At 49.3% G+C, this 14,024-nt stretch overlaps 4 protein-coding genes across 4 annotated transcripts; 2 read left to right on the top strand and 2 right to left on the bottom strand.

Moving 5' to 3' along the window:
- Nucleotides 1-246: 246 nt before the first annotated feature.
- YALI1_E18802g (uncharacterized protein) lies at nucleotides 247-2,458 on the top strand (the record flags this gene model as incomplete). Its single annotated transcript, XM_503988.4, has 2 exons — nucleotides 247-273; nucleotides 332-2,458. 2 exons carry the CDS (start codon nucleotides 247-249, stop codon nucleotides 2,456-2,458), a joined length of 2,154 nt encoding a protein of 717 aa, XP_503988.2.
- A 97-nt stretch (nucleotides 2,459-2,555) lies between these two features.
- On the bottom strand, nucleotides 2,556-5,645 carry YALI1_E18749g (uncharacterized protein; the record flags this gene model as incomplete). Its single annotated transcript, XM_503987.3, has 1 exon — nucleotides 2,556-5,645. One exon carries the CDS (start codon nucleotides 5,643-5,645, stop codon nucleotides 2,556-2,558), a length of 3,090 nt encoding a protein of 1,029 aa, XP_503987.2.
- Nucleotides 5,646-5,816: 171 nt separating this feature from the next.
- YALI1_E18720g (uncharacterized protein) lies at nucleotides 5,817-8,558 on the bottom strand (the record flags this gene model as incomplete). Its single annotated transcript, XM_503986.3, has 1 exon — nucleotides 5,817-8,558. One exon carries the CDS (start codon nucleotides 8,556-8,558, stop codon nucleotides 5,817-5,819), a length of 2,742 nt encoding a protein of 913 aa, XP_503986.3.
- Nucleotides 8,559-9,316: 758 nt separating this feature from the next.
- On the top strand, nucleotides 9,317-10,441 carry YALI1_E18713g (uncharacterized protein; the record flags this gene model as incomplete). Its single annotated transcript, XM_068283010.1, has 1 exon — nucleotides 9,317-10,441. The coding sequence occupies one exon, from the start codon at nucleotides 9,317-9,319 to the stop codon at nucleotides 10,439-10,441; it is 1,125 nt and encodes a 374-aa protein (XP_068139111.1).
- Nucleotides 10,442-14,024: the final 3,583 nt, after the last annotated feature.

Below are 14,024 nucleotides of genomic sequence, written 5' to 3'. Positions count from 1 at the left end.
TGACGTGTCATGGCATGATCTGGCATAATCTGAGCACGTCCGAATCTGCTTCATCAGTCGTTTGTAGTTTAATTCGATTTTTTGATATATTTTCCAGTATTTAGCAATAATTCAGGCCGAATTCCGGTACCCATCTCAGCATCGCCATATTAGCTTTGCATGGTCTCCCCCCTTACATAATGGGCTGCGCGATATTGCATATGCACTAACAGTCGGAACACGTAAATTGTTCTTGTACACGACAAGATGAGTGACTTGAAATTCTTCACCAAGGTGAGTATTTGGGGTGGTCGCGCTTTGCGGGCGCGTCTTGGAGGTTATGCTAACTCAGGGAAAAGCTGCGGAATTGAGAACGGAGCTGCAGGCAGCCAAAGGTCCGAAAAATGTCGGAAAGAAGAAGGCGGTGCTGAAGAAGATCGTGGCCAACATGACCATGAGCAACAATGAGATGATTGTCTTATTCGAGGACATTATCGACATGATCCGATCGTCCAACGATCTGGACGTGAAGAAGATGTGTTTCCTCTATCTCATCACATACTGCAAGGCTAAACCTGAGCTGGCCACGGGAGCGCTGGACCCTCTTCTGGACGATGCTGGATCCCGGGAGTCGCCCTTGATTCGGGCCCTGGCCCTCAAAACACTTTCCTCTATTCCTCTGGAGGACTTCATCAGGGAGGGAGTGGAGCCTACCAAGCGACTGTTGTTTGATGAGGACCCCTATGTTCGCAAGACTGCGTGTCTGGCCGTGGCTAAAATGTGGTCCCATGACACCAAGATTGTTGAGCACTCTGACTTGATCGCACTGCTCAACAAGCTGCTGAACGATGGAAACCCCACTGTGGTGGCCTCAGCACTGGCTGCCCTGATGGACATCACCGAAAAGTCTAGTGATTTGCAGCTCACACTCGATCACAACCACGCGTCCAAGATTGCTACCGTGCTTGGGGAGTGTTCCGAATGGTCGCAGATCAGCATGCTCCAGGCGCTACTATGCTGGACCCCACAGACAGCTCTGGAAGCGGAGCGTATGGTGGAGCGTGTTCTTCCGCGGTTGCAGCACTCTAATGCTGCTGTGGTTCTCGGAACTGTGCGTCTCATTGTCTACCTCGCCAATTATTCGCAGAACCTCCTGGAACACGTGCCCCAGATCCCCACCAAGCTGAGTTCCGCAATGGTCAACCTCATTTCGAGGCAGCCTGAGTTGCAGTACCTTGCGCTCCGAAACTGCATCCTTATCCTCCAATCAAAACCCCAGCTGCTCCAGGGCCTGTCTGTTAAGGCTTTCTTCTGCAAGTACAACGACCCCATCTATATCAAGACCACTAAGCTGGAGCTTATCTATTTGCTGGCCAACGACAGCAACATTGGAGTTGTGCTGCGTGAGCTGCGTGAGTACGCGACGGAAATCGACGTGCAGGTGGTTCGAAAGTCTGTACGAGCCATTGGAAAGCTGGCCCTCAAATTGGAGTCTGCTACAGCCGCAAAGGCCAGTGTCGACACACTCATGTACCTTGTGGAGACCCGGGTGTCATATATTGTGCAAGAAGCCATTGTAGCTCTCAAGAACATTCTTCGACGATACCCCGGTCGGTTCGAGGGCGTCATTGGTGAGCTGTGTGAGCACCTGGATGCTCTCGATGAGCCGGAGGCCCGTGAGGCCATGGTCTGGATTGTCGGTCAGTACGCTGACCGAATTGATGACTCGCATCTCATTCTGGAGCAACATTTCCTTTCTACGTGGCACGATGAGCCCGTCAACGTTCAGCTTGCACTTTTGACGGCCACCGTCAAACTTTTCATCCTGCGACCTACCAGAGGCCAGGCGATGGTTCCCAAGGTGCTCAAGTGGGCTACTGAGGAGACTGACAACCCCGACCTGCGAGACCGAGGATACATGTACTGGCGTCTCTTGTCGTCTGACCCCTCTGCTGCCAGAGACATTGTGCATCCCGATAAAATGCCTCTGATCCATGTTGAGGATGAAGCAATCATGGACCCTCGAGTTCTGGAAGAGTTGGAGCTTGGCATCGGTACACTCGCTTCTATCTATCTCAAGCCTGTTCGCCATGTATTCCGACTGGCCAAACCCAGAAAGCTCACTCCATCGCCGTGTCTCATTCCTCGAAAAGACAGCGATGTGGATGAACTTAAACAGCTTGCTGAGCAGGCTGAAAAGTCAAAGCAGCCTGCTCCTAGCATGCCAGACATTGCATCATTGAATCTGGGCACTCTTCAGAGCCCATCTCTGGCCCAGTACACTCCGCTGATCCCCACCCCTACCACAGGTACTCCTACTACCCCCAGCTTCCCGCAAATGCCCCAGCGATCTAACAGCGTTGCTGTGCACCATCAATCACAGCAGCTGCTGGATGACGGAAGTGGCAGCCAAGGCTACTTCGTTACACAGAACGGTATTGCTCAGGGCTCTCAAAATACCCAGAACTTGTTGTGGTAACATTTGTATGTACAAGTACAGTAATGTACAGTACAGTACCCCCATATGTAATATTTACAATAGATTTTATATTTTATTGTGTTGACTTGTCGAATGTCTATTCGATTGTGATAGTCTCTGCTATAGGCATGTTCGGCTCAGGACCCTCCTTCACCTTAGTCCAGTCAATATCCCTACCGACGAGCTTGGATAGAATGATCTGTGCCCCTGGTTTACTTAACACAAGGCCATTCTCCGTGCAAAAGGCCCCAGCAACACATGAGTGACAACCCCAGTCGCATTCACAGTCGTTAACTCCATCGACAGCGTTGTTGACGATCTCTTCCACAAACTGAAAAGCCTTCTGTGACAAGCCAGAGCCGCCCTCGCCGCCTACCTTGTCTCCAAATATCAACCGTGAAGGCCGTCTTCGAGTGGATTGCCGTTTAGCAAACTCCTTTTCAGGAGCTTTACACTCTGTGCGTACATCTCCTGGTCCACAGACAACATATCTTGGAAAGAAGTTGATGAGAGCATGTTCGGCGGCGTGAATTGCACCGGCCAGAGAGAGCTTCTTGGCCTCGATCAGTTTCATAGTGGATTGTGGAATATCAATCCAGAACCCCTTTGTGTTTATCACAAACGACGGATGGTCAACCTCCACAGCCTCCAGGATTCGATCTCGCTTGTCAAGCTTGAAGAAGCCAAAGACAGTCGTTGTGATGCGGATGTTTCCAAATGACACCTTTCCGCCCCCATTTCCATACGAAAGCTGTTTCACCTCCTCTGACTGGACTGGATCCACATCTGTGAAGTCTCGCTGTCTCGTATACCAGTCCACATTGACCCTTCGGACCTTACCCATTCGTTCTTCCACTGAGACATCAACAACAAGGTAGGGAAACCCTTGGTGCATAAAGATTCCTCCCTCGTATAACGAAAATGGCACTCTGCTCTCTTCCAGAAGCTCAATGATGTGACCCTTGTTGTGGGTGATATCCACTACAGCATAGTGGTTCTCCTCAATGCCTCTAATGGAAACATCCTTAGCAGGATTGTCAGAGAACCGTGATGATGTGTGATAGAAGGTTGTCTCGTCAGTCTTGTCTTCAATTAGTTTGTCCTTCACTGTATGCAATAAAGGACCGAAAAATTCCACATCATGTGTCAGCTCAATGGGGAACTCCGAAGCTGCACATTGAATATGACTTTCGAGGAGTAATAGGTTAGTAAGAGGCTCGATTGTAAGGGCTTCTGTAGGCTCGGTAAGCATTTTGTCAGGGTTTTTCATGTAGAATTGGTCCACGGGATCTCCAGAACCAATGACAATAGTCAAACTGTCTGATCCGTCCTTTCGTCGTCCAGCACGGCCACTCTGTTGTCGTAGATTAGACACAGTCATGGGAAATCCGGCAACGATACATACGTCCAGCTGTCCAATATCAATTCCCAGCTCCAGGGCGTTAGTAGCAACTATACCCACTAAACAACCAGCAAACATGTCCTGCTCGATTTTGCGGCGGTCTTGTGGAGAATAGCCGCCGCGGTAACTCATAACCAAGTTAGACAGATCGGGTCTGCCTTCATCCACAAACTTTTGACGAACACCTTTGATAATTTGCTCGCAAATAACCCTGACTCTGCAGAAAACAATGGTACGTACGTTCTCTTTCACCATGTGTGCCAGAAGAGAGATGGCTTCACCGACCACAGATACGCGGCCGCTTCGGGGATCTGTGGGCGATATGTAAGGAGTGTTCCAGGCTAAGAAATGTTTGAGACCGTGCGCTCCGCCAGGTGAGTCGACCAAAGTGATGGATCCCTCGTCTAGGCCAAACAAATTACTCATGTGAGTGAGAGGGCTGTTGATGGTAGCACTGCAGGAAATGAACTGTACCACGTTATTCCCCAGTAACTTGCACACGCGCCTTAGCCGTCTCAGAATAAGACTCACGTGTGTGCCAAATAGGGAGTTGTAATAGTGGATTTCATCCACCACGACATATCTCAGGTTTTGGATGAACTGCCTCCAGGAAGATCTATCTGCATCTAGTTTTGGCAGAATGCTGACATGCATCATATCTGGATTTGTGAAGACGACACGAGCCCGGTCTCTAATTTCGCATCGTTTCTCAAAGGGGGTATCTCCATCAAAGGTTTCGACTGTTCCATAGTCAAGCCCAAGGGCCAGGGAAAGCTCTGTCAGCGATCTCTTCTGGTCCTGTGCCAGCGCCTTAGTTGGAAAGATAAACAAGGCCCTGGATGAATCATTGTTTAGAAGCGACTCTAGAACAGGCGTCTGGTAAATTAGTGACTTTCCCGAAGAAGTGGGTGTACACACAACCACATTTTGTCCACGATATAGGGCATTCAGTGCATCAGCTTGGTGGGTGAACAACTTGGTGACCCCCTTGGTCAACTCAAATGCTGCCATGACTTCCTTGTTCGGCTCATACTCCAGCTCGCCATATCTGGCTTCCTCTTCTGGAATGATCATATATCCATTATCGACAATCTGCCCAGAGTAGGACTCCTTCGTTGTGATATCAGTGATGAGTTGAGTGACATCCACCATTGCCTGTCCTTGGTTTGTGGCTTTCTTCCGATCCACATTCATAACATCCACAAATGTCGGTATTTGTGGAATCTCAATCTTTTCCCTCAAGTACTCCACCTCGGTCCCTTGGTAATCTAAGGATTTCATTTTTGATCTCAAAAATTCCACCGCGTCCTTGAACTTGGCATTCCGCTTGGCGGCCAGCTTGCCCATGTCTTCTACACTGAAATTCCAGGTTTGCTTGTCACGTTTATTGTTCTCTCGTGGATTGGTAAGATTCAAAACCGTCTCATCCAACTCCACCTTGACTCGATCTTCCACTGCAATCCACTCCTTCTCTTCGACTTTGCGTTTCTTGCTGGCTGGCTGGGGTTTCAGATCACCATCGATGAAGTCGAACATGAGAATCCAGTTGTCGCCATCTTCCTCAATGTCAAAGACATCCCTCTGATCGCCGCTGTATTGCTGTGAATCGACCCACACATAGGAGATGTCGTCAGGAAGAAGGTATTTGAACATGGCGAAGTGCTCGTCGGTAATGTCTTTGTGGGCACATTTGAGGTTCTTGACTGTCGGAAGAACGTGTTTTCGACACCTCATAAAGGTTGCAAGTGTATTAACCGACTTGAACACATTGAAGAGCTGATCCATGGGATGTGGCGTAACGAAGGTGGTGAACTTGGTACTTGCATAAGAGGTGCAGATCAAGCTTCACCACTAATGACAGTACATGATAATAACAGATGGACTATATGCATTTTTATTATTTTATACAGTACAAGCGAGTCGAGTTACTCATACGGAACGTTCTTATTATTAATGCTACTTTGCGGGAACCTCCACCTTTGGAGGATCCAAACGGTATTGTTCCGGTGCTGGTTTGTTACTCACAGGAGGTCGCTCTCCGTTCTTGCTAGGGACAGCGGGAGAATGCGTTGCTGCTGTAACAGCAGGTGGAGCTGAAACAGACGAAGATGGTGGTGCCGCTGTAGAAGGCGACGCAACTGGTGTCATGGATAGCTTGCTTCGAGAACCTGTGCCAGTAGAGTTTTGTCGGACGAGCCTCGAGTTGCTCCTCGATCTTGATCTGGTCGCAGAAACTGGCTGAGTGAGATGAGTGTTGGCAAGGGCTCGGCCAATCGCAGGTGCATGCGCTCCATCAAAGTCACGGCCTCTCCACATTTTCCAGCCCTCGAAATCAATCAGTGCTTGCATGCAGCCCCATTCCATGATCTTTCGCTCCAGCCAAACCATGTTGACGGGCTTTGTCAAGAAATCATTGCAGCCGGCTGCGAGAGCTTCAGACTTGTCCTCCTTCAGGCTCGAAGCGGTAAGTGCCACAATGATGACAGGAGAACGGAACAGGTTGCTGTCGAGGACATCTTCGGGGTCCACGGGCGCCATCGTGGATTGCCCAGCTCCAGCACCACCGCTGAAAACACCGATCTTGTTCTGGTGCTCCAATCGACGAATCTCCTTGGTCACCAGAATACCACTCATGACAGGAAGCTGAATATCCATGAGAATCAAATGATATCCTCCCTGTCTCCACTTTTCCAGAGCTTCGCGACCGTTCTTGGCCACAGACGACCGAATCTTTCGCTTACGCATGAATGCTTCCAAAATCTTCTGGTTAATCTCGTTATCTTCGACAATCAGGACATTAACACGGGGAACGATAGTCTCCATTGTTGTGGGCCCCTTTTGAACCTTGGCTGAAAGTGGTGTTCGAGTGCGTCTCAGTTCGGGTTTCGCCTGGGCCTGAACACCTGGTTGAGGTGTCTTTTGTGGTGCGGGTACCTTGGTATCCTCCTTGCGAAGCGTCTTACCAGTGGGTCCGGCCACAGTTGCCGCCGTTGCTGTTGCAGGTGTTGGTGGTGCTGGTACAGTGGGCTCTTCCTTCTTTTGCTTACCCAGCATATGCAGATTGGTATTGCTGGGCGACTCGGTGATGGTAGCTCCATTGGGTCGAGCTGTGATGCTGATTGTGGGTTTGGGTGGGGGGTCAGATGCTGCCTGTTGGGCGGGTTGCTTTGATTGGTGTGCTTGTGACGCAGCAACTGCCTGTTGAGGCACCGGCTTGGGCTGCGGTGGCTGGGCTGCTGGCTGTTGCGGTGGTTGCTGTTGTGACTGCTGCTGGTGTTGTGGTTGAGGTGGCGCCTGTCTTCGCTTGTCGTCGGGTGCAGGCGAAGAGCCCTTCTTACGCGCTGCACTGGGCTCCTTGTCACTGTTTCGGGTGCCACCTCGGAACTGTCGGGGGAGCAAAAGAACACCACCTTGAGCCGTACCTGCGGCTGCGGGTGACTGGGACGGGGAACCAGACGAAGCACCCGCAGCGCCTGCCACCGAGTGTTGCGACGAACCAGCAGAACCAATGTCGCGACGCTTCCGTGCTGGCTTTGTGTCCTCGTCGTATATGGTTTCCTCGTCTGTGGCTGAAGGGGGTCCCGGGAATGCATCTTGGCCAGGGGTCTGCAGATGAGGCTGCTGAGGGATGGCATGCGGAGTGATGACCTGCTTCACAATGTGCGATGGCTGGTGATGGGGGTGAGGTGAGGCAGCATGGTGGTGCAAGGGAGCATGAACGGGCTGCGCCGCCTCGACCGTTTCTCCGTCGATTATGAGGGCATCATCCATGCGCATTCCGTGCGGGAAATGTGTATCCAAGAGCTGCCACACATTGATATCAGGTGATAATGGGTCACCGAGAGGGTGCGGCTGAGGCACTGCAGCTGTTGATGCTGACAGGGACGGTGTCTTAATAGTCAAAGGACTAGGTTTGGCAGGCTGTTTCTTACGCAGCGCCTGTGTGAAAGATGTGAGGTGTGGTGATGTCGCCGAGCGATACTCTTCCGTTGCTGCTGCTGCTGCTGCCAGTGCCGGGGACGCAGGTGGCGCTAGATGAGAATTCGACAGTCGCGATGGGGGTGGTTGAGCTGACTGCGGCAGACGGATAGCTAGATCAGCAGGGTCGGTTGTCCGCTGCAGTGATGTTGGGAACTTAGCTAGCACCACGCTCTTCAGGTCGTCGACAATGAGTTCTGCAGGAACCAACACCGTGGTGGGAGTCGCTCCTGGACGACACACCCATACTCTACGGTTGCCGTTGACTGTGGGAAACGACGTTGGTGGTGTTGTTGTAGTGGGAGTAGGCGGGAGTCCCTTGGCCTGGCTTGCTTGCATGGAAGAGGAGGATTGGAAACCGGAGTGACTCTTGGAGGAAGCAGTCGACGAATGAGAAGACTGGGAATGGCGAGATACCCCAGGTGCAGGGGCGAATGAGCTGCCGTGGTGCGCCGGCGTCGTCATTCCTGCTTTTTTATCTATGTTTGTTGAGTGCCTTGGGCGGCAGGTGGAGTTTCGCCGCAGTGTTCTGTGTTCGATGTGATGTTGGTGATGGAGGTTTCGTGGAGAGATAGAGTTCGCGGTATGTTTGCTAGGAAGGTTATTGAGCGATGATGGTGCACAGCGAGGAATGCGCGCTTCAATCATGATAAGGGCTCTGATGAATCTAAGTAAGGCAACTGAGAGCGGGGACGTGGACCTCCTAGAGTTGGAGACCATCGCCTATCTCTCTCTCATTACTGCTACCCAAGAATGTAAACTACGACGGCATAACTGCGCATGTCACGTGCCACCTTGTAAGCCCAGAGTTGACACCCATCATCCTTCACGGTTTTCCGAGAATACGCGAAGGGTGCTAAACCTTTACTATTCACCGTGAGCCATATACTTTTTTTTGTCTGCGACCTCCTCATCGTACTATATGCCGTCAGCGGGGCAGTCCATCTATACTGGCCAGCCGATTTTTTTCCGCTCATGAAGATACTATATATTATGCCTGCTGCACGCGCATTGGTGTGAGAAGAGCACAACGATAGACGCGACGTAGTGGTGATTTCTAGGGAAATCGGCTCCGGAGATGCTAATTACTGCATTCTCGGGTTTGTCTTGAGCTGTTGTCATCTGTTTCTTGGTGTCTCTTTGATGGTCGTTTCTCGGCCATATGACCTCACTCAGTATAAGTATCGTAAAAGTATTGGCAAATTGTGACTATTAATTTGGATTTGCATACCCTACAAGTACACGTACAAGTACGCTCTGGTCAAGTAACCCCCGATAAGAAAAGCTCATGAATATATGCAAAACACGGACACGCCAGCATCAAAGGGACCGCCTAAAACTGCTCCGGTGCCATCTCAACCGACAAAAGTAGTACCAGCACCAGTTCAGTATGTACTGTGTGTACCCTTGGTTCATCTCATCAGCATGCAGTACAGAATGGGCACGCCAAACCTTGTTCCGTAAATTTAACTGAGATAATGCATGACAAGAGCACACTTTTTTGGCCACCTGAGCACTCCAATATCATGAGACAGCTGATCCGGGGGTTTGCAACCGCCACGTCAACGCAGACAGTGAAAGCTCCAACAGGAAAGCCTCGGCGAGTAGGTAGATCTCTTTTCAGCAAGAAAAATGCCACGGGCCGGGGGTCTACAGCACATGCCAACAGCCACCATGAGATTATCGACGAGCCCCTAAGTCACCCAAGAATCGACAAAGAAATCAGATCGTGTGGATCGGTCCAGGCTGACGCATTCTTCGCCAATGTCGCGGGCCATAACCTCACCGCAGAAGACATGTGGAGCCCGAAGAAGTACACAAAGTGGATAATGCCCCCAGACAACAGTGGAAACCAGGACCCGGGGACATATTGGCCGGACGTGGTCACAGATCCCACTCAGCTCAAAGGAATTCATCAGCATACGGTTGGAAACGGCATCAAAAAAGCTAGTTACTCCCATAGCATAGTCGATTTTACATCGTTCTACTTGTCGCCATGGACGGTACAGGGTGTGTTCAGAAAGACGAGACCGTCAATTGTCATACAGTGGCATTCGTTCCTACCCCTAAATGGTCACAAGGTCAACGAATTCAACAACATGGGGTATGCGGCTCCAGGAATGCCAACATCTACAGGGATGCCCTTGAAAGATCAGAGAAACCCCTGTCCATTAACGTCAGGTGTCTACCGAAGTATCACGGCCAAGATATACAGAAGAATTTTCTTGGAAGAGTTCCACAAAACCCCAGGTGCGTGCGATGGAGTCTACGTATTCCGTGTTCGCAAGGTACCTGAATCCGAGTCGTACATTAGAAGCGGCATGGCAGAAATGATCAAATACGTCGCTGGCGATTGGAGGAACAAAAAGAGTCTTTTCAAACCAGATCCCATGGATACAATCAATAAGGCGCTCCAATCCTACAGAATTATCGAACCGCTCACCCCGGAGTTGGCCGAAGTCCGTCGATTTGACCCAACACTCATGAAGCCAAACAACGACGGGAAACAGAAAACGGAAGAGAAGCTGTCGCCAAAACGCATCAACTCGAACGACAAGGCGAGAAAGCTCGCTCGGGGAGACCCTTCCATGCCGGTCAGATAAGATTAAATGACAACTCAATGTATATACACAGTCATCTAAAAAATAGTTTGATATCTATATTTCAGACGGAAGGTTTCCATATGGGAAGACATTCCGTCACACGAGCTCGCTTGGGGTTTCTTTTCCTGTACACGAACGACATCAATAATGATGAACCTCTTTATGTTGTATATCGTTGCCCGGTGCTTTTTCCAGGGAAAAAAACCAGCCGAGAATCAATGACGTTCGATACGTACAGTATGTACCGTAATATTGAACGGGCGGTGATTGTATCCAATGTCATTATCACCCACACGGTGATTCTGCTATTGTTTTTATATCGCGAATATGCAATATGTTTTTGGAGACCCCCCCGTCCAAAACCGAGAGCCGTTCGTTCGTCCGTCGTCATGCCATTATCCCTGGAGGTACAATACTTCCGCGACACGTATAACATATTATAGAGCAAGAAAATCATAAATGCCAGACACGGCTTGCGTCGGATAGGTGCAACAAGAGTGTCTATTAGAAAGTCCGCCATTTCCGCTTACACAATATAACATGTAATAACTCTATAGATGAGTTCTCTATACAAGTACAAGTTCGAACGGATGTAAAAAAAACCTGCCCAGACTGGACATCTTTTGGAAGGAGTTCCACAGCAGCAGTTCTAATTTTTTAATTTTTTATATATTTTTTAAAACAATGCAAACACAGCTGAGACATGCTGCTTGTAGGGTATATTGTGTTGCCTTTAATATAGGGTAATTACATCATCGCGTGTATTCGTGCCGACTTGTGTCTGAGCTTATTTACAGGCTGGAGTTTCGAGGCAACGACGCGCTACTGTACTACTCCTCAGTGACAAGAATCCGGGGCTTTCTAACGTCTGAATCAAAGTCGTGGAAAGAGCAGCCGCATCACTCCAGGGCCTTCCCCGAGCAAGCGACAGTAAGACTCGGGTCAGGTATGTATGTATGTATCGTCAGTCACCTATTCAGAGGTATTTCTTACAAGCATGTACATACATACTGTATACAAACTGTAGTACACACCAGACCGATAACGGCATGTACGGTAGGGTACAGTATGTACTGTACCTGTAAGACTACAAGTATCGGCATTGGTAAAGTACCCCCATTACGGTGCGGTACCTGTAAGGCTACATGGAAGTCGTGTGTAGTGTAGTGTACCGGCACTTTTTGATTTCAGCATCGGGGTTATTGTTTAAAATGCAAAGTCGCTTTATCAACACTCATACCGTGCTTCTACAATGTACGAGAGTACCTTGCCTCATTCGAAAACCATACTTCCTCCGAGACACTCACGTCGCGCCGATAGCAATATGTAAGCAAGTTAATCAAAACCCTGCTCCCCAGGCCACCCGTAGCACTCCAAGCTCTTCTGACGGCTCAGCAGGAAGGGCACTTAGAATCCTCCACAGCCGCTTGCGACAGCCTCGCGTTAAACGACCGAAGGTCGATCCAGGTACGGATCAACCCGCAGCAGTTTGCAGCAGCCCACAATCAATCCGTAGACAACAATTTTAAGCGAGAAAATCGAGCTTAAGCTAAAAAAGTAGAATGTTGAAGCGGGCTGGCAAGGCTGCTACGACACCACTGCTGCTGGCCACCGGAGTTCATACTTCCTGTCGAAAGTGAGACATGTGCGATATATTGTGCACAGTCCTTGTATGTACCCTCAACTTGAGAAACAGTAGTCGTCATGGATGTACTGCTTGAGGTGTTTTTTCTTGTTACACACCCGATTCGTGTCTGGTTAGTCTATCCATCAGCATAGGGTAGTTTTCATGGGAAATGGCGATTATTAATGACATCTGCACCTACAAGTAGTGTAACTACAAGTAGTAAAGCTGGTTTCAAACTAATTCCAGGGTGCTGACTCCGTTAAAAAGAAAACCCCTAAAAACACAAGGAAGCGGACAGAACAGGGCTTTGGCCGCTGCTCAAATCTTTGATACAGCTCGTTCCAATAGAAAACTTGTGACGTTAGTACTACTTGTAGTATTTTGTAGTCCATTTCTTGGCGCATGTCCCAAGTGTGCTTCCATAGTTGATTTTGCTCCAAAACTGCGCGTTGGATTCTTTGCAACTGTCTGTAATGAAGAAGAAAGCAGGGGGTGGGGGTGAAGAATCTGAGCTGTAGAGTCTTGTGGGGTTACAGTGCTATTCATATTTGTACCGTTAATTCTGGTGGTACCCGATACTCGTACTTGTACTGCGGATCGATATGGTGTATGCAACACACCAAATACTGTAGCGGTATGACGGGTCTGAAGCTGGGCCAAAAATGGTACATAAGACATGAAAGTATTGTAGTCTGACAAAAAGGGCGAACAGCAGAATCTATCTAGCGCCAGGGGTAAGAGGGCTCCAATTTTTTCCTAGCATCTCTTCAATATAATTAGGACAGATGGTCACCTGATATAAATCCTATTTCGTGAATTGGGGTTTCATTGTCGATTTCCCGAGATTGCCCGGCTGCAAGGCAGTCTGCTCGGATGGGTCTGCTGCGTCTAAAAGCCTGCTTATATGGTACAATGTCTCGCAGCCTTTGTGCTCGAATGGTGCCATTCTGGTACTGGTCCTTGGAACCAGAGTTCCAGATACTGTATGTATTCAAATCCACTAAAAGTAGATGGAGGAGATGTCTTGTTGAGGGCTCCTGCTGTTCAGTCTCGGCGTTTTTGCTTTTGTGCCGTGCCGATTTCGGAACCATCGGCAGCTCCGGTTGCATGCAAGCGAGTTTATAGCCACTTTCGACCACCTCCGAAGATGAAGGACTCCTGTCGACCGACTGAAAACAACGGCAAATGCGTCATTTACGACACCACGCACATGCAACATTTAAGATGAACCCCGTTGGTCTTTTTTTAGCCATGCTGTCCTTTTTCATTTCCAACGCTCCGTTTATGTGGCGATATGCAGCCTGAAGCAGAGACCTGCAGCCCAACGTCATGTCCAAGGGGAAAGGGGGAAATGAAATTTTTGCACGGTGCAATATTAATTTAATGTCTTGGATTTAGAAAAAGCTGCGGCCGTGGCAACTTTACAGGAAGAGTGGATAGTTGCCCGAGGTTGCCAACCTCAATCAGAATCGGCCATAGGTCTTCGACTCTTCGGATGGGCACAGTTTGGCAAGTCACCAAGCATCGGAAACTACTCTGATAATCCCATGCTACAGTGCGAAGTGAGTACAGGTGGCAACAAATTGTTTCATCTGTACTCGCACTGAAGTGATAGGCACTGTAGTCATTCCCTCTTGCTTCACAGCTGCTGTTCAGTAGGTGGTTGAATCGGAACAGCCTCAGCAAATACTTTACACGGCACTTGTATATATAACGCCATGCCATACAGTCAACTGTGTCCGTCCCCAACGCTATACAACAGCCCCTCCTCCTCTGGACCACTTTTCACAAAATTATGGATCAATGGGGGGTGGTCCAGGGTATTTAGAGCAGCACGACCTGAGATGAGAAATCCCGAATAATAGCTCACGGCTTATACCTCCGCATCCACAGCTGCAAATATACGGTAAAGTTGCTCTGTCTTCGATCCCACCGCATGCTAGGCGTATTAGAACA

Source organism: Yarrowia lipolytica, chromosome 1E (assembly GCF_001761485.1).
Source record: "Yarrowia lipolytica chromosome 1E, complete sequence".
Lineage (NCBI taxonomy): Eukaryota > Fungi > Ascomycota > Dipodascomycetes > Dipodascales > Yarrowia > Yarrowia lipolytica.
The sequence above is the reverse complement of the archived record's forward strand: the minus strand, read 5'-3'. Positions and strand labels throughout refer to the sequence as shown.